Source organism: Salvelinus namaycush, chromosome 1, assembly GCF_016432855.1.
Source record: "Salvelinus namaycush isolate Seneca chromosome 1, SaNama_1.0, whole genome shotgun sequence".
NCBI classification, from domain to species: Eukaryota; Metazoa; Chordata; class Actinopteri; order Salmoniformes; family Salmonidae; genus Salvelinus; species Salvelinus namaycush.
The window spans coordinates 9,902,041-9,926,231 of NC_052307.1; the positions used below are offsets into that span (position 1 = coordinate 9,902,041).

Sequence of the window (24,191 nt, forward strand, 5' to 3'; positions counted from 1 at the left end):
CACAACACCTACACAGAGACCAACAGACACAGACAGACAGAGGGCATGACTCAGCAGTATCTTTTATAACCTTGTCCCCCAGGCTAAGAGAGAGGGAGCTGGTGGAGGAGACCTATATATTTTGTAACACTAGTCTTGGGCGGGCCAAGTTTTTTTTCGGGCCGCCTATGAATAAAAAAAAATAACATTTTCGGGGCGGATTTTTTTTGTCAGTGTTATCTAATATTTATATATTTATTAATTCCATTATTTTACTTTTAGATTTGTGTGTATTGTTGTGAATTGTTTTTAGATACTACTGCACTGTTAGAGCTAGGAACACAAGGATTTTCGCTACACCCGCAATAACATCTGCTAAATATGTGTATGTGACCAATAAAACTTGATTGACTAAAAACAGATATAAAGTATGTAGAAAAGATAAATGGGCCTATATATTTATAACTAGGATTATCTTTGAGAACTAACAATCACTGAAATAAAAGCTAGACAGTCAGGGAGAATAATTTAAAAAAACATTTTTTTATGGATTTTGTTTGAGTCACTCAAACTTTTAGATTTGTGTGTCATTGCAAAATGTGTAGAATTGTAGGACATTTTCTTTAAAGAAAAAAAGTCAGCCTCATTGCAAAATGTGTAGAATTGCAGGAACTTTGCTTTAGAACAGCTACATGTAGTCACTGGGGCCAACAGGAGGGCCTCTAAGTATTTGTTAGTTCTCAAAGAGAATAAAGTTCCTGCAATTCTACACATTTTGCAATGAGGCTGACTTTTTTCTTTTAAGAAAATGTCCTACAATTCTACACATTTTGCCATGGTTTATGCTATCTGAGTGACTCAAACAACATCCATTAATTAAAAAAAAAAAAATTCTCCCTAGCTTTTATTTCAGTGATTAAGTCAACAGCTGCACCATTGGCCATGCCCCCCACCTAAACCCCATTTTAATCCAGAAAAAGCCCCGCACTGTATAATCCATCACACTCGCAATAGAATAAAAGTGTTAGCACATTCTTGAAATGAGACAATCCAGTTACTGTGTGGTTTTTCCTTTCAACACTGTGAAAATGGCATTTAACAACAAGCACAAATTCCTATTGAAAGATTCATGTGACAGTTTGGCTGCTTCCCAATTCTTTACCCTTTTCCCAAAGTGTGCACTTTTACACTCCACATCATAGATTTAACAATGGTGGAAACTCTGTCTAGCAAAGGATTTTACCAATTCACAATTATTTTAAATCCATGACTGTTAATGTGTGGAAGTGCACACTGGGAGACGGGTGGAGAATCGCGACGCAGCCTTGGATTCCGTGTGCAGAGAATGATCGTGATAACTAGGTCAATGGCTCTTGGAGTACATTCAGACTTCAATTTTAAATGGATGAAATATTAATTCCGTCTCTAAACTATATATAAACAAAATACTTTGGCATGCACTCGTTTTATTATTTATTTTGAATAAAGTGTGTGGACATGCTCTGTAAATTGAATGGGTCTGTGTTGACATAGGTTTTTGGTCAACTGACACAGAGTTAGTCAACATTGACAAAAAGCACATGGTGTTTGATCGAGAGTGATGTTTGATCTAGGGTTAGTGGATGGCTTTAATCCTCATGTCATACTGACGTGACATTTCTACTGGGATTATATGATGTATATCATTTCCACTAAAAGGAGAGATATGACAGAATAAATAATCCAAGGCTGTTTCTGAATGGATACACCATTTATTATTGTTATGTTTAATACAATATTTAAAACATGACTGAGTCCTTATTTCTTTCTCCCCCAGGATGACGTGCATGCAGACAGTCTGCTAACACAAGACACTCTTGTTAACATTCAATGTTATCTATTAGACACAGTTATAGATATGCAATCTGTTAAAATAAATCAATATAGCTGTATTTATAACAAAATCAATCACGTAATAATGTATAAGAAAAAGAAGAGTTTTGTTAACTTATTAAAAAAACTTTACAGTAACAAATGCCACTTTGAAGCATGTACAGTTGTTTTACTCTGAGTAAAAAGGAGTGAGCCAGCTGTGAGCCCTTGGGACACAGTGGCATGTTAGAAAGTCCATTAGAAGCACAGGGATTGTTAGGCTTTACTGCACAGACCAGGGACACACCTACCCCTGCCCACCTCATCACTTAACCAATACAATCAGCTGCTTGGCATTAGGTGAAAGACTACACTATTTTAAGACAAAAAACACAACACAATATTTTCTAGAGATCAATATTTCCTGCATTGCATATTTGATCGATTACAATGTTTCATATCATATTGCAGCAGAATTCTGAGACCGGTTTGCCGGGCATAACGTTATGACTGTAGTACCACAAACTAAGCTATAAATCAACAAAGAGGTCAGAGTTGTGGGATTCCAAAACTCTTCACCCATGTATGCACATTCCCAGGTTCTACGCTCTTCAGTCAGTACATTTGCACCCCGGAACTTGAATGAGGCAGTGTAACACAGGAGTTAATATGGCTTCTCGTGATTATGTAGTACATTACCTTAGGCTTCCTTCAATTCATTATAATTACTCCATACATTGGTACAAATAATTGTTGTCAGTTTCTTAACGGAATGTCCTGGTGAACTCAAATATTGGTTGATGTGTATTAGGCCTACAATGTGTTAATGAATGTAGGGGAAGTTCTGGAAACCCAGCCGAGGAAGTGACCCTGATGTTATCACAGTAGTAACAAGTAGCACAGTAAATTAATGGGAGCACAGTTGCATTAAGTTGAGCTTTCAAAATTCATTCACTTTCTGAGAAGTTTAAAGATCTGAAACAACACATTCCTCGACTTCGAGCACTATCATGCAATAAGCAAATCAGTGTATTAGTAGTTTCAGAGGACTTTTTCTGGCAGGATTTAATTGCTATTACAGGCGACAGTGGGTCTAGCCATTTGAATAGATCACAAGTTACACCAACAACCCTCTGACCACATTCAGATACTAAACATTCCCATACACTGACAATTCACAATTCTCCTGTCATTAGAGTGAAGTCATTCCAGTTAATACCAACGCCCTTTCATCAGAGAGGAAGTGGGGGCTTCCTTCCTGTCAGTTCTTACCAGGACCTTGGGTGATCTGGGGGTCTGAGCTGGGTTATACCTGGCTCTGTGGTTTAGATGAGTGGGGTCTGAGCTGGGTTATACCTGGCTCTGTGGTTTAGATGAGTGGGGTCTGAGCTGGGTTATACCTGGCTCTGTGGTTTAGATGAGTGGGGTCTGAGCTGGGTTATACCTGGCTCTGGAGCCAATTCCGGGGGTCCAGTTTAGCCCTCAAGTTCCTGAGGCTCTGACGGGCCGAAGAGGGGCGTGAGAAAGGGGTGCCGTCTGACAACTCAGGGCTGTGGCTGCCCTCGCTGGAGCTGTTACTGGAGGTAGAGCTGGAGCAGGACAGGGTGGCCTGGGGGACGCATTGGGCTGGGATGGGGGCAAGGGAGGAGGAGGAGGGGGGCTGACAGGAGCACTGTAACACCCCTCCATACCCCCTGCCCCTGAGGGTGCTGAGCTTGGCGTCCAGGGAGAGGGTGCGGGGGCGGAAGTGTGAGGAGGGGGAGGAGAGGGAGAGGGGCTCTGCCCAGCCACTGTAGCGGGAGCAAGGGCTGGTGCTGCAGGGGCTGTCGCTGTCCGAGGTCAGGCTGGCTTCTGAGGAGAGCAGGCCGGGCCGGGGGCAGCGCAGGGGGCTGTGGGGGAGGCGGTTGTGGGTGCGGGGGCAACCAGGAGACTCCTCGAACAGGGACATCCAGGGAGGAGAGGTCCCCAGCTGGCTCCTCAGCTCCAGCTCCTCCATCCGCCGCGCCAGGATGTCCGTCACCGTACTGATGTCATCAGAGGTGTCAATAACTAGGAGGAACAGAGGAAAGTCATTACTGTGGTCGGACAGACCGTCCTAATAACGCTGAGACAGTGGAATACAGTTCAGAGAGGCTAGACCTAGACTTGGTGATGCTAGTTGAAGGGGGGGGGTGGGGTCAGGTTCAATACTGCAGTGTGTGAGTGGACCCCACTGGTACTTCACCTGTCGTTGTAATAGGAGGAGAGCAGAGCACGAATCTCAGCAGACACAGCATTATCCTGCAGCAAGATACCCTCACAGGACGGGATGGTGAGGGGGGCTAGGGTCCAGGGGGGGGGGGCAGGTATGTGCATTGACGGGCAGGGTGAAATAAAGTTGTGATACATGATTTGGGGAATAAATTGATGTGCATAACGCGGTAAAAAGGAGTTCATTTAGAATGTATGAATATTAGAATTCCATTGGAGTGTAAAATTAACAATGATGGGAATAGAATGATAATGGTGGGAAAAAGGGGGGAAATGTAATTTGAGCACAGGAACAAGGGAGAGTGGCAGGGAAGGTGATAGCCAAAAAGGAAGGAATGAGAAACACAAAGAGAGAGAGAGATAAAGGAAGAGAGAGAGAGAGTCAGCACGTCAGAGAAAAGAACACTTCCATCCATTATGCATAGAGGTTGGTTGGTGTGCTAGTGTGGTGGCAGGCAGCTCAGAGTAGAGTCCGATGGAGAGCTCATGCATATGTACCACCACTGTTAGAACAGTCAGAAACACGCATGTGGTTAAGGGGACTATCATCCTCTGGAAATATACTGAACAAAATTTAAAGTGTTGGTCCCATGTTTCATGAGCTGAAATAAAAATCCCAGAAATGTTCCATACGCACAAAAAACGTATTTCTCTAAGATTTTGCCCACACATTTGTTTACATCCCTGGTAGTGAGCATTTCTCTTTTGCCAAGATAATCCATCCACCTGACAGGTGTGGCATATCAAGAAGCTGATTAAACAGCATGATCATTACACAGATGCACCTGGTGCTGAGGACAATAAAAGGCCACTCTAAAATGTGCAGTTTTGTCACACAACAAAATGACACAGATGTCTCAAGTTTTGATGGAGTGTGCAATTGGCATGCTGACTGCAGGAATGTCCACCAGAGCTGTTGACAGAGAATTTCTCTACCATAAGCCGCCTCCAAGGTTGTTTTAGAGAATTTGGCAGTACATTGAACCAGCCACACAACTGCAGACCACGTATAACCACGCCAGCCCAGGACCTCCACATCCGGCTTCTTTACCTGTGGGATCATCTGAGACCAGCCACCCCGACAGCTGATGAAATTGAGAAGTATTTCTGTCTGTAATAAAGCCATTTTTTCCGGGATTTTTTATTTATTGGCTGGGCCTGTCTCCCAAGTGGGTGGGCCTACCCATGGCTGCGCCCCTGCCCCGTCATGTGAAATCTATAGATTAGTGCCTCATTTATTTATTTCTATTGACTGATTTCCTTATATGAACTGTAACTGAGTAAAATCATTGAAATTGTTGCATGTTGTATTTATATATTTTTGTTCCGTATATATTTAAATGTATTTGTTTTTGTAAACCTATTAACCTATTATTAAGCTATGATTTTTGTAACCCTAAACTTATAAACTAACTAACAAATTACTATATGTTCTAGATTTATTACTAATAAATAAAAGCGGAAAGAAACTCAAGTCTAAGTGTCCACAACATATTACTGAATCATATAAAAAGTATTATGGACAATTTGGGTCGCTGTCTTACCCATTTCGTGGTAAAGAGAACCCTGTTTCGATGTGACCAGGGTTGGTTTCCGGGGCGATGGCAGCTCAATCTTCATTAAGTCGTCACAGCACTGCTTCCATTGGCCTGCAGGGAAGAAGGAAACTGTCAGTCATCTTCCAACATCCAATCAACCTGAGAAAACCACTAACGACACATCAGGAGTCAATGAGCACATGAACAAGAGCATATCAGGACCTATAGTGTAGGGTGTGTATGTCTACTCTAGGGCCAGGAGTTTTCCCCTGAGCTCACCAATGAAGAACTCAGGCCCCTAATCATGTGATCAGCCTACTTACTCATGTCATAGAACTGTTGCCAGAAGGCCTCCATCCAGCGGTGTGTGTCTTCACGACTGTCTGCTGAGAGTGTGTGTGTCACCTCCTCTCCTCCATAATGGTTACTGATACAGATACTCTGGGCCTTATTGTGGCGGTCCTTCTCTGACGCCCGTATTCTCGTCTTCTAACACACCGGATACACACACACACAATCAGCTAATAGTGTTGCATTTGACCAAATGATTCAATAACCCCCCCAAAAAGATGAATTTAAGCATCAAAGCATTTATTTTCTCGTCAACTCACAGTGCGTGAATGCACTTACTGACACACAGAGCAGTGAGTGACATATATGCCAAGTCCACTCAAGTAACCTCAAGCATGAATCTGTCCCAGTTATCAGCTATCCAGGCTGTATCACATCCGGCCGTGATTGAGAGTCCCATAGGGCGGTGCACAATTGGCCCAGCATGGTCCAGGTTTGGCCCGGGGTAGGCCGTCATTGTAAATAAGAATTTGTTCATAACTGACTTGCCTAGTTAAATACGTCCCAATTGTCTCTCATTCCTCCCAAAGTGTGCACATGTTCACTTCCCTTCACTAATTTGAAAGGAAATGACTGGTATAATGGGTGGAAACTTCCTGTAGCCCCTGCCTCCACCAATCCAATGCTTTGGGAAGTAGTAAACGAGTGTACATTTCAGGAGAAAGGAGATATTATTGTGACACCCTAAAGACAGTACTCCAAATGTATTTCCCCATCCCCACCAGTAGGTGGCAGCAGTGCCCTGTTCCGCCTCACTGGGTTCAGCTTGATCCTGAGAGCAGAGCAGTCAGAGCTGCTGATTGATGCATGATTCTACAGAACTGTCTCTGTCTGAAGCTGAATGAGGACTTTTTGCTGTGGGTCAGGGGCCACCAGCTAGCATGCTTTATTGTTTCATGTTGAGAGTGTGCGTATGTGGGACGTTTTTTTTCTCCATCCACTGACCTTATTGATGGAAATGGTAAAAGCCGGCTCTATGTTAGCCTCTACATCCTCTTGCCGGTGGTAACAGAAAAGGTTTGTCCCTTTAAGGACGCCGTAGACGTTTGTCCAACTCTGAGGGTCACCTCCAAACTGCTGTGAGAGATAGAGACGCTAATTAGAGAGAGAGAGAGACATGCCTTGCTATCCTCTCAAACACACACAGACACCCTCACCTTGACCTTCAAGCAGCCGCTCATCATCTGTTGGGTCATACAGTGAGGCTGGGCAGCCAGGCGACAACACACATTGCCGTAGAGAGGCACCCAGTGTGAACACTCCTCTACAGGGAACGACAGGGGGATAGAGAGAGAAAGGAATGAAACATCTACACACACACACACACACACACACACACACACACACACACACACACACACACACACACACACACACACACACACACACACACACACACACACACACACACACACACACACACACACACACACACACACACACACACACACACACACACACAATAGCAGGGAATAAAAGTGTCACAGCTGCAAGGTGAGCCCCGAACAACAGTGGAGTGCCCATCAAACTTTATTACAGCTGTAAGTAAGGGGCAATGAATTAAGCAGCAGCACATGTCATGGTGTCTACTCCCCTGTACACCTCATCATTGGAGTTTTACACAGCACTGACTCCAATTTATTACTATGACCTTGACAATGACTGTCAGACAGCTAACATCGTGGCTGGGAGAGGGAGGGAGACTGGGATAAATGGAGAGAGAAAGACATGGGGAAAGAGGATATCTAGTCAGTAGCACAACAATGCATTCAACCAAAATGTTGTCTTCTGCATTTAACCCAACCCCTCTGAATCAGAGAGGTGTGGAGGGCTGAGAGAGCGAGAGGTACTGAAACAGAGGGAGGGAGAGAAAGAGAAGTCTGACCCATATTTACTGTACATGGATAAACCACATCCCTACTGTGATCTACCGTTGCCCGAGATGCTGAGGTCATGTGTGCGGAAGCTGTCCTGGACGTGTGACAGTGACAGGGTGGTGTGGGCCAAGAGATGGTACTTCGGTCCCCTGTGAACAGAACACATGGCAGAGGCACTGGTGAGCTGTGTGACTGTGGTACTAAATACACACGTCGGTGTCTACGTCAGTGACTTTGTGTGGGTGTTTCGCTGCAGGACTGCATACGTGTGTCTGTATGAATGACTGTACACTACATGCCTAGAAATACGTCTCAGGGTGTGTGAATATCACTAGAGAAGTAGCGTGTGTACACAACATAAACACACTCACACCACTGTGGGCAGAGGCAGCAGCAGCGTGGCTCCTCCTCCGTTGCTGATGGGGCTGCAGGCTCCAGGGTCCATGGCGACGCGGAGCTTCTTCCCTGCCGAACGGCCCAGAGAGCTGCTCAGTTTGCTGGCTAGTTTCCGAGACGTGCTCCCTGTCGAGTAGTCCTCCTCTGAACAGCAGCTGTACATCTCCACGCGCAGCTCAAATCCCGGGCTGGCCTCGCTGCTTGATACGGCAAACACATATGGAGAGATACACAGTTATACGTGCATAGAAATGCATGCACACAGCAAAAACAAATATATACAAACACACACAGTCACACACACCGAAAACACATGCTTATACATACACAGAATGTACACTGAGTGTACAAACATTAAGAACACCTTCCTAATATTCAGTTGCAGCCCCTTTTGCTCTCAGAACAGCCTCAATTTGTCAGCTCATGGACTCTACAAGGTGTTGAACGTGTTCTACAGGGATGCTGGTCCATGTTGACTCCAATGCTTCCCACAGTTGTGTCAAGTTGGCTGGATGTCCTTTGGGTGGTGGACCATTCTTGATACATACGGGAAACTGTTGAGCGTGAAAACCCCAGCAACATTGCAGTTCATAACACAAACCAATGCGCCTGGCACCTACTACCATACTAAAATATTTTGTCTTGCCCATTCACCCTCAACTGGTGAATGGCACACATACACAATCCATGTCTCAATAATCTCAAGGCTTAAACATCCTTCTTTCACCTGTCTCCTCCCCTTCATCTACACTGATTGAAGTGGATTTAACAAGTGACATCAATAAAGGATCATAGCTTTCACCTGGATCCACCTGTCAGTCTATGTCATGGAAAGAGCAGGTGTTCATAATGGTTTGTACAGTCAGTGTACAGTACCAGTCAAAAGTTTGGACACCTACTCATTCAAGGGTTTTTCTTTATTTTTACTATTTTCTACATTGTAGGATAATAGTGAAGACACCAAAACGATGAAATAACACATATGGAATATTTAGTAATCATAAAAGTGATAAACAAATCAAAATATATTTTATATTTGAGATTCCTCAAAGTAACCACCCTTTGCCTTGGTGACAGCTTTGCAAACTCTTGGCATTCTCTCAACCAGCTTCATGAGGTAATCACCTGGAATGCATTTCAATTAACAGGTATTCCTTGTTAAAAGTTCATTTGTGGAATGTCTTTCCTTCTTAATGTGTTTGAGCCAATCAGTTGTGTTGTGACAAGGTAGGGGGGTATATAGAAGATAGCCCTATTTGGTAAAAGACCAAGTCCATGTTATGGCAAGAACAGAACAAATAAGCAAAGACAAACGACAGTCCATCATTACTTTAAGACATGAAGGTCAGTCAATGCGGAAAATGTCAAGAACTTTTAACGTTTCTTCAACTGCAGTCGGAAAAACCATCAAGCACTATGTTGAAACTGGCTCTCATGAGTAACGCCACAGGAAAGGAAGACCAAGAGTTACCTCTACTACTGAGGATAAGTTCATTAGAGTTACCAGCCTCAGAAATTGCATCCCAAATAAATGCTTCACAAAGTTCAAGTAACAGAGACATCTCAACATCAACTGTTTAGAGGAGACTGTGTGAATCAGGCCTTCGTGGTCGAATTGCTGCAAAGAAACCACTACTAAAGGACACCAATAAGAACAAGAGACTTTCTTGGGCCAAGAAACACAAGCAATGGATATTAGACCGGTGGAAATCTGTCCTTTGGTCTGATGAGTCCAAATTTCAGATTTTTGGTTCCAACCGCCGTGTCTTTGTGAGATGCAGAGTAGGTGAACGGATGATCTCCGCATGTGTGGTTCCCACCGTGAAGCATGGAGGCGCAGGTGTGATGGTACATTGCTGGTGACACTGTCAGTGATTTGTTTAGAATTCAAGGCACACTTAACCAGCATGGCTACCACAGCATTCTGCAGCGATATGCCATCCCACATGGTTTGCACTTAGTGGGACTGTCATTTGTTTTTCAACAGGACAATGACCCAACAGACCTCCAGGCTGTGTAAGGGCTATTTGACCAAGAAGGAGAGTGATGGAGTGCTGCATCAGATGACCCGGCCTCCACAATCACCCGACCTCAACCCAATTGAGATGGTTTTGGAAGATTTGGGCCACAGAGTGAAAGAAAAGCAGTCAACAAGTGCTCAGCATATGTGGGGACTCCTTCAAAACTGTTGGAAAAGCACTCCAGGTAAAGCTGGTTGAGAGTGTGCAAAGCTGTCATCAAGGCAAAGGGTGGCTACTTTGAAGAATCTCAAATATAAAATGTATTTTGATTTGTTGAACACTCTTTTGATTACTACATGATTCCATATGTGTTATTTCATAGTTTTGATGTCTTCACTATTATTCTACAATGTAGAAAACAGTAAAAATAAAGAAAAACCCTTGAATGAGTAGGTGTGTCCAAACTTTTGACTGGTACTATATATGTATCAGTTACTGATACAGGATTTCAAAAATATATCCATTATCTACCTTAATCTTATCTATCTTTATCATACAATCATGACATTAAATAAACATGCCCTTATACAGACCAAACAACACTCTCTATATGAAAGATAAGACAGCAAGGCTGTGTTTACACAGGCAGCCCAATTCTGATATATTTCCACTAATTGGTATTTTGACCAATCAGATTAGCTCTTTTGCCAATAATTGTGTAAACGCAGCCTTAGATACAACACAACCCAAATAGGACTTACAACACTATGGTGTTGTCAAAGCAGATGTCGGTGAGTGTCCGGTCCACTATCACCATGTCTGTGTCGTGGATCTCCGCCCCCACCTGGAGCAGACAGAACACTGCACACCGATGCAGCTCTGAGAGAGGTAGAGAGAGAGAGAGGTAGAGAGAGAGAGAGGTAGAGAGAGAGAGAGGTAGAGAGAGAAAGAGAGGTAGAGAGAGAGAGAGAGGTAGAGAGAGAGAGAGAGAGGTAGAGAGAGAGAGAGGTAGAGAGAGAGAGAGGTAGAGAGAGAGAGAGGTAGAGAGAGAGAGAGAGAGGTAGAGAGAGAGAGAGGTAGAGAGAGAGAGAGGTAGAGAGAGAGAGAGGTAGAGAGAGGTAGAGAGAGAGAGAGAGAGAGGTAGAGAGAGAGGTAGACAGAGCGAGAGAGAGGTAGACAGAGAGAAGAGGGGGAGGTAGGCAGAGAGAGATAGAGAGAGAGGTAGACAGAGAGAGATAGAGAGAGAGGTAGACAGAGAGAGGGAGAGGTAGAGAGAGAGAGAGAGAGAGAGAGAGGTAGAGAGAGGGAGAGAGAGAGGTAGAGAGAGAGAGGTAGAGAGAGAGAGAGGTAGAGAGAGAGAGGTAGAGAGAGAGAGGTAGAGAGAGAGGTAGAGAGAGGTAGAGAGGTAGAGAGGTAGAGAGAGAGGTAGAGAGAGAGGTAGAGAGGTAGAGAGAGAGAGAGAGAGGTAGAGAGAGAGGTAGAGAGAGAGGTAGAGAGAGGTAGAGAGAGGTAGAGGTAGAGAGAGAGAGAGAGAGGTAGAGAGAGAGAGAGAGAGAGAGAGGTAGAGAGAGAGAGAGAGAGAGAGGTAGAGAGAGAGAGAGAGAGAGAGAGGTAGAGAGGTAGAGAGAGAGAGAGAGGTAGAGAGAGAGAGAGAGAGGTAGAGAGAGAGAGAGAGGTAGAGAGAGAGAGAGAGGTAGAGAGAGAGAGGTAGAGAGAGAGAGGTAGAGGGAGAGAGGTAGAGGGAGAGAGGTAGAGGGAGAGCGAGGTAGAGAGAGATAGAGGTAGAGAGAGAGGTAGAGGTAGAGAGAGAGGTAGAGGTAGAGAGAGAGGTAGAGGTAGAGAGAGAGGTAGAGAGAGAGGTAGAGAGAGAGAGGTAGAGAGAGAGAGAGAGGTAGAGAGAGAGAGAGGTAGAGAGAGAGAGAGAGAAGTGAGAAAAGCAGCATGTGGAAGACATTTGACTAGATTTCCCCACTTGAGAACTCCTCTGGCACTATCTGCACCCTCTGTGGATGTTTTAAACAGACGGAGGCTACAGAGTAAATGATTGGAGGATTGTGGGTTTGGCTGTCACACTGGCCAGACTGGGAGGAACAACACCAACTCTAGCAGCTGTTGGACTTGGACAGCCGCACTGTGAGAGTCTGGCCTAAGTAGCTTTAAGAGTGTTCTTCACATGCAGCACGGTGTGTGAGTGTATCATTTTACACTAAATGTATTTGGGAGTGTGAGTGTATCATTTTACACTAAATGTATTTGGGAGTGTGAGTGCAGGTGTGTATGTGCATGCATGTATCAAAAGCACACACTCTGTCCTTGCCATCTTGGGCTTCCTTATCTTCCCACTGCACTTAACAACCTGCACTAATTGCCTCATTAAGCTCCACCAAGGCTCCTGTCCCTGGAGTTCATTAGTATGCGTATAGATCTATTAGCTCATGCAGACCTCACCTAGGAGTCGGGTTTCAGACCTCACCAAGGAGTCGGGTTTCAGACCTCACCAAGGAGTCGGGTTTCAGACCTCACCAAGGAGTCTTTTTACCATAACACGTAGCAGTCAATATAAACCAGAACACAGCAGTATCAAAAGAGCACCTAGAACTACAATTACCAGATCCTACGCAGATCCAGGCCTCTTTGCTGCAGTAGCACAGACAAAGACAACAGAACAGAAGAGGGCTGTCTGCGCGGCAGGTTTCTAAGCCCGAGGCCATCATACCCAATCACTTACTGTTGGAATGTCTGCTTGTCAGTGAGCTGCTGACTTTACAGAGGGAAAAATAGAAACGTACATACATTTCAATAGCCGTATAGAAGTTAAGATCTACACGTCTTTTTAAAAGAGCATGAACTGTTATGGTCAAATGTTCAGTGCTTCAGTTCTAATACATTAAGAGTTTTCTTGCCCAGGGCCCAAAGCGTCTCAGAGTAGGAGTGCTGACATAGGATCCGATCTCCCACCTGTCCATGTAATGTTATTCATTATCATCTAAAAGATTAAACTGATTCTAGATCAGCACTCCTACCCTGGGAGGCTTTGTGGATACCACTTTACCCAAATTCGAATCGATTCACATGGCTTCACTCACTCAGTTGACTCACATCACATCTCTTCACACAAAATCAAAGCAATGGATAATAGCACATTGATGAGTCTATTCACACCAGTTCTTGCACACTGACTCCTCACCTCCTTTATTCTTGAAGTACTCTGTGTCTTTCCACATGAGAGGGATCCGCAGGTCTGCAATGACAAAGGACAGTCAGAGTGACAGTGAAATCAGCCACAAATGTAACGTACACACACACACACACACACAGAAACACGTACCACACACACACACACACACACACACACACACACACACACACACACACACACACACACACACACACACACACACACACACACACACACACACACACACACACACACACACACACACACACACACACACACACACACAGATCCCTGATCTTTTATCTCCTCCATCAGGCAGTCACTGTCATAATGCCACTCGGTGTGTGATCTGTGTGTGTGTGTGTGGTGTGTGATCTGTGTGTGTGTGGTGTGTGATCTGTGTGTGTGTGCGCGCGCTTGTGTGTGTATGATGAATTTCTGTACAGTGGATGTCTAGTCTAACATAGTCCATGCTCTGAACTGAGCTTACTAGCTAAATGGCTTCCTGTCTACCCAGTCAATCAATGATAAGTCACAACTTCTGTTCATCAACTCAACAACTCCCTTTGTGTGTGTGTGTGCCCCTCTATCTGAGAGCAGTCCGAAGCAGACAGACAGGCCTCAGAGCCCTCTGTCCTCCTGTCCTCCCACTGAGCCAGCGCAGTTCATCATAATCCTTTAATTACCTATTTTCCTTTCTACTCCCACCCTCATCCTTTTATTTCGTTTAGTTTATTATGATCCCCATTAGCTTTTGCCGAAGCAGCAGCTACACTTCGTAGGGTCCACAAAAAACATGGCAAGTAACAAAACATTGATAGACAAGGAAAGTCACACAAATGTAAAATACAACGATATCCAAACAATGCAACTAAAACATTATACAAACAATACAACAACAAAAAATGATGGGTGTGTTAAGGGAAAGGTGTGCTGCTCTGTTTTGAGCCAGCTGCAGGTTTGCTAGGTCTTTCTTTGCAGTACATGACCATATTACCAGACAGTTATCAAGATAGGACCAAAGCCTGAACAACTAGTACAGTTGACTTTTGTCTAAAAAATATATTGTATAACAGACCACTGCCCATGATAACTGACCATCCAATGTTATACCTAGAAGTTTGGCTTCCTCAACTTGCGCAATGATCACACCCTTTAATGAGTAGGAGTATGTTCACATGCAAACAATAATGAGACTATTGTGGATACTCAGATTAATATAATAGTTTGATTATAACATTTAAATGCTTTGGAAGAAGAACGATTTCTTTAATAATCCTGTTTACATGGACACATCTGAAATCAGGCTACCTGATGGCACTCTGATCAATGCCGAAAATTGCCAATCAAACTAAACGTTCTACCACAGCGACCATGTTATTTTTGGGAAGCATATTTGTTCTGAGTTTCGGACATAATATATGTTTGTTTGTGAAAACTACTTCTAAGACATGTACATCCAGTTCCGAACTCACTTCACTCGCGCTAAAGAGAGAGATTTGAGCTCCCGGTGCTGGCAGATCAGATACACCACTGGAATGCCCATTAAGATGTTTACACGTCCTGATAATTCAAAAGATTGCCCAGAAAACCAGGTGTTTTAATCAGCAGATGCTTATTTCGATTTTGACCGTACGCCGATTAAGATAAGTAGAATAAGGTGTTTACATGACTATTGCATAATCTGCCTACTGACATAATCAGTTGAATATCGAATTATTACTGTGCATGTCAACGTACTAAATATTTTGAATCAAACACAAATTTCAGTGAGCTCACTGGTTTTGGGTGCTGACATGTAGAGTGTGGAATCAGCCGCATACATACTCATTCTAGCTTTGTGTAAGACCAGTGGCAAATAATTTGTAAAAATAGAGAAGAGTAACGTTCCAAGGCAACTGCCCTGAGGGACACCGCACTGTACATATCTGATGTCAGAGAAGCTTCCATTGAATAATATTCTCTGTTTTTTGGGGGGGGATAAATAACTCTCCAACCATGTGATGACAGGTGATGTAAAGCCACTGCAAGTTTGTTTTTTCTATTTATAATCAATAACATCAAAGGCTGCACTGAAACCTAACAATATAGCTCCAACTTATTATCCATTACCATTAACCAATCATCAGTCATCTAAGTCAGTGCAGTAGTAGTTGAGTGCCCTCTATACCCATGATGAAAGTGTCATGACACTGGCCTGTGGGTAAGGTTTATGACCCCCCCCCCATAAATAACTTTCTCCCTTCCCTCTCTCTCTTGACTCTACAGAGGGACTCTTGAATAGCCTTTGTTAAACAGAGTCTGGGAACATCAAAGAAGTTGGGGGGAAATGTACCATATTTTCGTAATCCGACCAGTTGAACATATGCGTTGGTACTTAATGAATATGATGTCAGTTCGGTTGTCATCTGAGACATTCTCATCAATGATAGGATGACAAACTCTACAGTGGAAAGTCTACACAGAGTTATCAGATTCACATGGAATTGTTGAGCAATTTAAATCTTTGAATTTAAAATTATTGGTGAAAAGATTAAATGTAATTTTAGCTTCCAAATGAGAGATTTGGGTTTTCATAAGGTTAGGGCTCTGCTAATCAGTGGCCCGCCCCTGTGAAGAGACATGGGTTATAAAACTATGAAAACACACCCTTCTCCCTCCACTATTTAAAGCCCTTGACAAAAATGTAACCTCCTGTTCCGAGGACGACGGTCCATACGTTAAAAAGGACTAACATGTCAACTACAGAACTAAGCCAACCTCAGCGTGAGCTTTGGTTGTGAATGGTATGAACTTTGAACTCTTATTCACTAAAGAAGTGAGACATCCTAGCCGTTGAGTTAGCAACAGCAGCTGTAAATGTGGGCTAGGAAAGGACAGACAGAGTATCCCGTCTACCACACAACGACGACACTACAACGTATCCCGTTCACCACCAGAGACACTCTTCAAAGGACAAAGGACTCTGTTGGGCAACACGGCCTTCCATCTACCACCAACCTATTGAAGCGCAGCTCAGAGTAAATATTTATTGCATTTTCCTTTTCCAAATGGGCGGTAATTTAGAATGCATAGGATATTGTATTTACGATAGCACAGCTTCTCCCTTTGTTCCTCAGTCTTCCCGCTCTTTCACTCAAACCCAACCCACCAGGGACGTTTTCCTTTATGACATAATTGGTAATCAAGGTATGATTCATTCTGTGTATATGTAATTCTGTGTGATTAGTTAGGTATTTAGTAAATAAATAATTAAACCCAATTTTGTATTGCTGATTCAACTTGTTAGCCAGGGTTCGTGAAGATAACCAAGAATTTACAACTTTCAGATGAGACTGAAATAATGTGACGATTAACATTGACTGCCATTGATGTAAAATATTACTAGGTCTTTAAGAGTTTATTCGGAAGATAACAGCTCTATAAATATTATTTCGTGGTGCCACAACTTTCTAGTTAATTACATTTACATGATTAGCTCAATCAGGTAATATTAATTACAGAGAAAGGATTTTATAGAATAGCATGTCATATCACTTAATCCGGCATAGCCAAAGACACGACAAAAGTCAGTAGTTAACTTGTCTGAAAAATAGCATTGTATTTGGTCAAACACAATCCTCTCCATCAATTTACTAAGAATAGGCAGCAAACTGATTGGGCGGCTGTTAGAGCCAGCAAAGGGTGCTTTACTATTTTTAGGCAGTGGAATTACTTTAGCTTCCTTCCATGCCTGTGGACACACTCTCCTATACGTTTGGTTAAAGATATAGCAAATAGGGGTGGTAATACGGCTCCGTTGGTAGAGCATGGTGCTTGCAATGCCAAGATTGTGGGTTCGAATACCAGGACCATAAATACATTTAAAAAAAGAAATGCACGCCTGACTAAGTCATTTTGGATAAAAGCGTCTGCTAAATGACATGTAAAAAATGAAACATCCTCTCACGGTCAACTGCGTTTATTTTTAGCAAACTTAACATTTGTAAATATTTGTGTAAATAGTCTGATGATGCTGTGACACACCGCCCCAGACCATGACGGACCCTCCACCTCCAAATCGATCCCGCTCCAGAGTACAGGGCTCGGTGTAACGCTCATTCCTTCGACGATAAACGCGAATCCGACTATCACCCCTGGTGAGACAAAACCGCAACTCGTCAGTGAAGAGCACTTTTTGCCAGTCCTGTCTGGTCCAGCGACGATGGGTTTGTGCCCATAGGCAACGTTGTTACCGTGATGTCTGGTGAGGACCTGCCTTACAACAGGCCTACAAGCCCTCGGTTGAGCCTCTCTCAGCCTATTGCGGAAAGTCTGAGCACTGATGGAGGGATTGTGCATTCCTGGTGTAACTCGGGCAGTTGTTGTTGCCATCCTGTACCCATCCGGCAGGTGTAACATTCAGATGTACCGATCCTGTGCAGGTGTTGTTACACGTGGTCTGCCACTGTGAGGACGATCAACTGTCAAACCTGTCTCCCTGTAGCGCTGCCTTAGGCGTCTCACAGTACAGACATTACAATTTATTGCCCTGGACACATCTGCAGTCCTCATGCCTCCTTGCAGCATGCCTAAGGCACGTTCACACAGATGAGCAGGGACCCTGGGCATCTTTCTTTTGGTGTTTTTCAGAGTCAGTAGAAAGGCCTCTTTAGTGTCCTAAGTTTTCATAACTGTGACCTTAATTGCCTACCGTCTGTAAGCTGTTAGTGTCTTAACGACCATTCCACATGTGCATGTTCATTAATTGTTTATGGTTCATTAAACAAGCATGGGAAACAGTGTTTAAACCCTTTACAATGAATATCTGTGAAGTTATTTGGATTTTTACAAATTATCTTTGAAAGACTTGGTCCTGAAAAAGGAACATTTCTGTTTTTGCTGAGTATATTTTAACACAGTCTGCTACCATTCTCAACAGTTTCCCATCAATAGCTTTTCCACCTCTCCCACACGGACTTGACCAAAATAAAAACAGCAATCCTCTTCTTTCATTATTAGATCTTTTATACAAAAATATGATGGTTCACTGTTCAATGTTGTCATTTCATGTCTGAGTGTTTCCACTTTAGTAGTGAAATAGTCATTGAAATGATTGGCAATATCGAAAGGTTTTGTTATAAATGACCCATCACCTTCAATGAACGATGGAGATTAATTAGGTTTTCTGCCCATGGTATCATTTAAGGTACTCCAAAGTATTTTTCCATTGTGTTTTATGTAATTTATCTTTATTTGGTAATACAAGTTATTTTTCTTTGTGTTAAGTTTAGTCACAACATTTCTCCATTGACAATATGTCAACCAATCAGCTGAGCAGCATAACTTGTTTGCCACCTCTTTTGCATAATTTCTTTAAACAATAAAATGTTTAAATCCTCACCCCCTCATTCCCTCCCCCCCTAACGTCATCCTCACCCGTTCATTCCTTATCCCCCCAAACCCATTCCTCCCTCTCCCCCAAACCCATTCCCCCCCCCAACCCATTCCTTCTCTTCCCCAAACACAGTCCTCCCTCTCCCCCCAAGCCCAGTCCTCCCTCTCCCCCCAAGCCCAGTCCTCCCTCTCCCCCCAAACCCATCCCCCCAACCCATTCCTTCTCTCCCCCCAAACCCAGTCCTCCCTCCAAGCCCAGTCCTCCCTCTCCCCCCAAACCCATCCCCCCCAACCCATTCCTTCTCTCCCCCCAAACACAGTCCTCCCTCTCCCCCCAAGCCCAGTCCTCCCTCTCCCCCCAAACCCAAACCCATCCCCCCCTAAACCCATTCCTCCCTCTCCCCACCAAACCCATTCCTCCCTCTCCCCCCAAACCCAGTCCTCCCTCTCCCCCCAAACCCAGTCCCTCCCTCTCCCCCAAACCCAGTCCTCCCTCCCCCCAAACCCAGTCCTCCCTCTCCCCCCCAAACCCAGTCCTCCCTCTCCCCCCAAACCCAGTCCTCCCTCTCCCCCCAAACCCAGTCCTCCCTCTCCCCCCTTACACCCAGCCTAACCCCTTATCCCACTCACCCTTTAAATTCACCCCTTTCCATAACCCACATACCCTCACCCCTCCCTAGTGCGGGGTCCCTCCTTGGGGGGTGGCTAAGAGACCCAGAGACGATCTTGCTTATCATGAGCCTGCCCCCCTCAGCATGACGGACAGCATATGCATGGCATAATAGGAGATGAGACAGGGTGTCAGGGCCTGGGGCTGATGAAGTGGACTACATGAAGCTCTGCTATTGGGTAGACATGCATCTTTCCTTTACATAGGTAAACACACACACACACACACACACACACACACACACACACACACACACACACACACACACACACACACACACACACACACACACACACACACACACACACACACACACACACACACACACACACACACACACCTGGGGCCTACCTGAGATGGCCACCTTTCCTTTACAGGGTAGTCTGTCGTCCGTGGGCCCTGCATCCGCTGACCTAGTAGAGACAGAAAGAAGAGGATGACAACGGAAATTCTAATTGTAAACCCTGCTCAATTGCACACTTAGAACACATTAAACCCTTCACCCTATGGGTATACCTCCATTTATGCGCCTCTAAGTTCCTACCCCGCCCCCTTGCCTTGCCCGTTTACCCTCTGACCTTAGTGCGACCCTCTGCATGACCTGGGCCTCCTTCATCCTCTGCAGCTCTGACATGAAGGCCATGATGCGGATGTTGCAGGTGAGCAGGCTCTTGGAGGCCTCTAGGGCCTGGTCTCTCTGGGAGCAGGCAGCCAGCAGCTTACAGGCCCCGTCACGCATCCGGATCTCATGGTCTATCTTCTTCTGGATGTTACTGTCCTGCAGGCAGAGAGAGAGGGAGGGAGAGATGGGTTAGGACATTTTACTGACTGGAACAGGGTTGGTCTTTGAGTGTGGAGTGAGACTGTAACAAGAGGGTAAGTGTGACAGTTCAATTTAAATGTGACAATGACTGTGAAGAAGAGCGTTTGTGTTTATGGGAGAGAGAGGGCAAACGTGTGTGTGTGTGTGTGTGTGTGTGTGTGTGTGTGTGTGTGTGTGTGTGTGTGTGTGTGTGTGTGTGTGTGTGTGTGTGTGTGTGTGTGTGTGTGTGTGTGTGTGTGTGTGTGTGTGTGTGTGTGTGTGTGTGTCTCTCTCTCTCTCGTGGGCCCATTAGTGGAGTGTATCCCTGAAAGCGTTCTGGTGTCTCTGTGCGGTGAGGCGTGGGTCGGTCGGGGCATAGAGTAGTCAGGAAGAAGTTGTAAATATGCCCTTACGCCCTTCTGCCTCCCCTCCGGCACGCAGACACCAAGATGCTTAATCATTTAACATACACACCTGTCTATATAAGATCCCACAGTTGACAGTGCATGTCAGAGCAAAAACCAAGCCATGAGATCGAAGGAATTGTCTGTGACAGGATTGTGTCGAGGCACATATCTGGGGAACGGTACCAAAACATTTCTGCAGCATTGAAGGTCCCCAAGAACACAGTGGCCTCCTTCGTTCTTAAATGGAAGAAGTTTGGAAACACCAAGACTCTTCCTAGAGCTGGCAGTCCAGCCAAACTGAGCAATCGGGGGAGAAGGGCCTTGGTCAGGGAGGTGAGCAAGAACCCGATGATCACTCTAACAGAGCTCCTGAGTTCCTCTGTGGAGATGGGAGAACCTTCCAGAAGGACAACCATCTTTGCAGGACTCCACCAATAAGGCCTTTGTGGTAGAGTGACCAGACAGAAGCCACTCCTCAGTAAAAGGCACACGAAAGGCACCAGTGAAACAAGATTCTCTGGTCTGATGAAACCAAGATTGAACTCTTTGGCCTGAATGCCAAATGTCATGTCTGGAGGAAATCTGGTACCATCCCTACGGTGAAGCATGGTGGTGGAAGCATCATGCTGTGGGGATGTTTTTCAGTGGCAGGGACTGGGAGACTAGTCAAGATCAAGGAAAAGATGAAAGGCGCAAAGTACAGAGAGATCCTTGATGAAAAGTGCTCTGGAGCAGGTTAGGAACTCAGACTGGGGCGAAGGTTCAACTTCCAACAAGACAGCGACCCTAAGCACACAGCCAAGACAACGCAGGAGTGGCATCAGGACAAGTCTCTGAATGTCCTTGAATGGCCGAGCCAGAGCCCAGACTTGAACCCGATGGAAAATCTCTGGAAAAACCTGAAAATAGCTGTGCAGCGACGCTCCCCATCCAACCTGACAGAGCTTGAGAAGAATGGGAGAAACTCGCCAAATACAGGTGTGCAAAGCTTGTAGCATCATAACCTAGAAGACTTGACGTTGTAATCGCTGCCAAAAGTGCTTCAACAAAGTAATGATAAAAGGGTCTGAATACTTATGTAAATGTGATTTAAGTTTTTTTATTTTTAATAAATTAGCAAAATCAACGGCAGGAGAGGGAGGGAGGGAGCGAGGGGTAGGGCCAGGAGAGAGAGAGAGGGAGGGAGTAAGGGGCAGGGCCAGGACAGAGAGAGAGAGAGAGAGAGAGAGAGAGAGAGAGAGAGAGAGAGTGTAAGGGACAGGGCCAGGAGAGGGGAGGGAGTGAGGGGCAGGGGTAGGCGAGGGAGGGAGCGAGGGAGGGGCAGGGCCAGAAGAGGGAGAGGGAGGGAGCGAAGGAGGGGCAGGGCCAGGAGAGGGAGAGGCAGGGCCAGGAGAGGGAGAGGGAGGGAGCGAAGGAGGGGCAGGGCCAGGAGAGGGAGAGGCAGGGCCAGGAGAGGGAGGGGCAGGGCCAGAAGAGGGAGGGGCAGGGCCAGGAGAGGGAGAGGGAGGGAGCGAAGGAGGGGCAGGGCCAGGAGAGGGAGAGGCAGGGCCAGGAGAGGGAGAGGCAGGGCCAGGAGAGGGAGAGGCAGGGCCAGAAGAGGGAGAGGCAGGGCCAGAAGAGGGAGAGGGAGGGAGCGAAGGAGGGGCAGGGCCAGGAGAGGGAGAGGCAGGGCCAGGAGAGGGAGAGGGAGGGAGCGAAGGAGGGGCAGGGCCAGGAGAGGGAGAGGCAGGGCCAGGAGAGGGAGAGGCAGGGCCAGAAGAGGGAGGGGCAGGGCCAGGAGAGGGAGAGGGAGGGAGCGAAGGAGGGGCAGGGCCAGGAGAGGGAGAGGCAGGGCCAGGAGAGGGAGGGAGTGAAGGAGGGGCAGGGCCAGGAGAGGGAGAGGCAGGGCCAGGAGAGGGAGAGGCAGGGCCAGGAGAGGGAGGGGCAGGGCCAGGAGAACCGTGACTGCTGCAGTAGAGAGAGAGAGAGAGAGAGCGCCTACATTTTATAATTTATGCTGCTGCTCTTGCTTTTCACACCGGCACAGACACCCACATACACATGATACATACACACATGATAACACACACACTCTACACACACATACACATGGATTTTGTATTGTAGATAAACTATATATACAACAGTGTGTGGACATCACTTCAATAGTGGATTTGCTATTTCAGCCATACCCATTGCTGACTGGTGTATAAAATTGAGCACACCGCCATGCAATCTCCATAGACAAACATTGGCAGTAGAATGGCCTTACTGAAGAGCTCAGTGACTTTCAACAGTGGCAGCGTCATAGAATGCCACCTTTCCAACAAGTTTGTCAAATGTCTGCCCTACTAGAGCTGCCCCGGTCAACTGTAAGTGCTGTTATTGTGAAGTGGAAACGTCTAGGAGCAACAACGTCTCGGATGCGAGGTGGTAGGCCACACAAGCTCACAGAACGGGACGACTGACTGTTGAAGCGTGCAGCACGTGTAAAAATAGTCTGTCCTCAGTTGCACACAATGCTAAGATCACCATGCGCAATGCCAAGCATTGGCTGGAGTGGTGTAAAGCTCGCCGCCATTGGACTCTGGAGCAGTGAAAACACGTTCTCTGGAGTGATGAAACACGCTTCCCCATCTTGCAGTCCGACGGATGAATCTAGATTTGGCGGATGCCAGGAGAACATACCTGCCCGATATCATAATGCCAACTGTAAAGTTTGGTAGATGAGGAATAATGGTCTGGTGCTGTTTTTCATGGTTCGGGCCCCTTAGTTCCAGTGAAGGGAAATCTTAACGATACAGCATACAATGACATTCTAGACGATTCTGTGCTTCCAACTTTGTGGCAACAGTTTGGTGGAAGGCCCTTTCCTATTTCAGCATGACAATGCCCCCGTGCACAAAGCGAGGTCCGTACAGAAATGATTGGTTGAGATCGGTGTGGGAGAACTTGACTGGCCTGCACAGAGCCCTGACCTCAACCCCATCGAACACCTTTGGGATGAATTGGAACGCCGACTGCGAGCCAGGACTAATCGCCCAACATCAGTGCCCAGCCTCACTAATGCTCTTGTGGTTGAATGGAAGCAAGTCCCCACAGCAAGGTTCCAACATCTAGTGGAAATCCTTCCCAGAAGAATGGAGGCTGTTATAGCAGCAAAGGGGGGACCAACTCCATATTAATGAGTAAGATTTTGGAATGAGATGTTCGATGAGCAGGTGTCCACATACATTTGGTCATGTATTGTATGTGGTACTAGAGTAGTGGCCTGATGGCACACACTTAATGTGTGTGAAAAGTATTATGACATGTAGTCATGTATATTTAGTTTTTGTATATAACTGCCTTAATGTTGCTGCACCCCAGGAAAAGATCCTTAATAAATACAAATACAAGAGTGGAGCGTGTAGCTTGTTGTTGACCAATCATGAGTCATCAAAGCGGCATTATAAAACTGGGTGGTTCGAGCCGTTAATGCTGATTGACTACAGCTGTGGTATATCGTACCGTTTACCATGGGTATGACAAAACATTTATTTTACTGCTCTAATGACGTTGGTAACCCGTTTATAA

The 24,191-nt window shown here is 45.5% G+C and overlaps 1 protein-coding gene across 1 annotated transcript; it reads right to left on the minus strand.

The window, feature by feature from the left end:
* Window positions 1-3,249: 3,249 nt before the first annotated feature.
* LOC120050366 (rhotekin-like) lies at window positions 3,250-22,678 on the minus strand. The gene is made up of 12 exons (XM_038996955.1): window positions 22,655-22,678; window positions 20,006-20,205; window positions 19,779-19,840; window positions 13,391-13,444; window positions 10,965-11,082; window positions 8,218-8,442; window positions 7,901-7,995; window positions 7,127-7,233; window positions 6,915-7,043; window positions 5,942-6,107; window positions 5,625-5,729; window positions 3,250-3,879 (listed from the first exon to the last, which is right to left on the minus strand). The coding sequence occupies exons 1-12, from the start codon at window positions 22,676-22,678 to the stop codon at window positions 3,269-3,271; spliced, it is 1,896 nt and encodes a 631-aa protein (XP_038852883.1). The 3' UTR covers window positions 3,250-3,268.
* Between the last annotated feature and the right edge of the window lie 1,513 nt (window positions 22,679-24,191).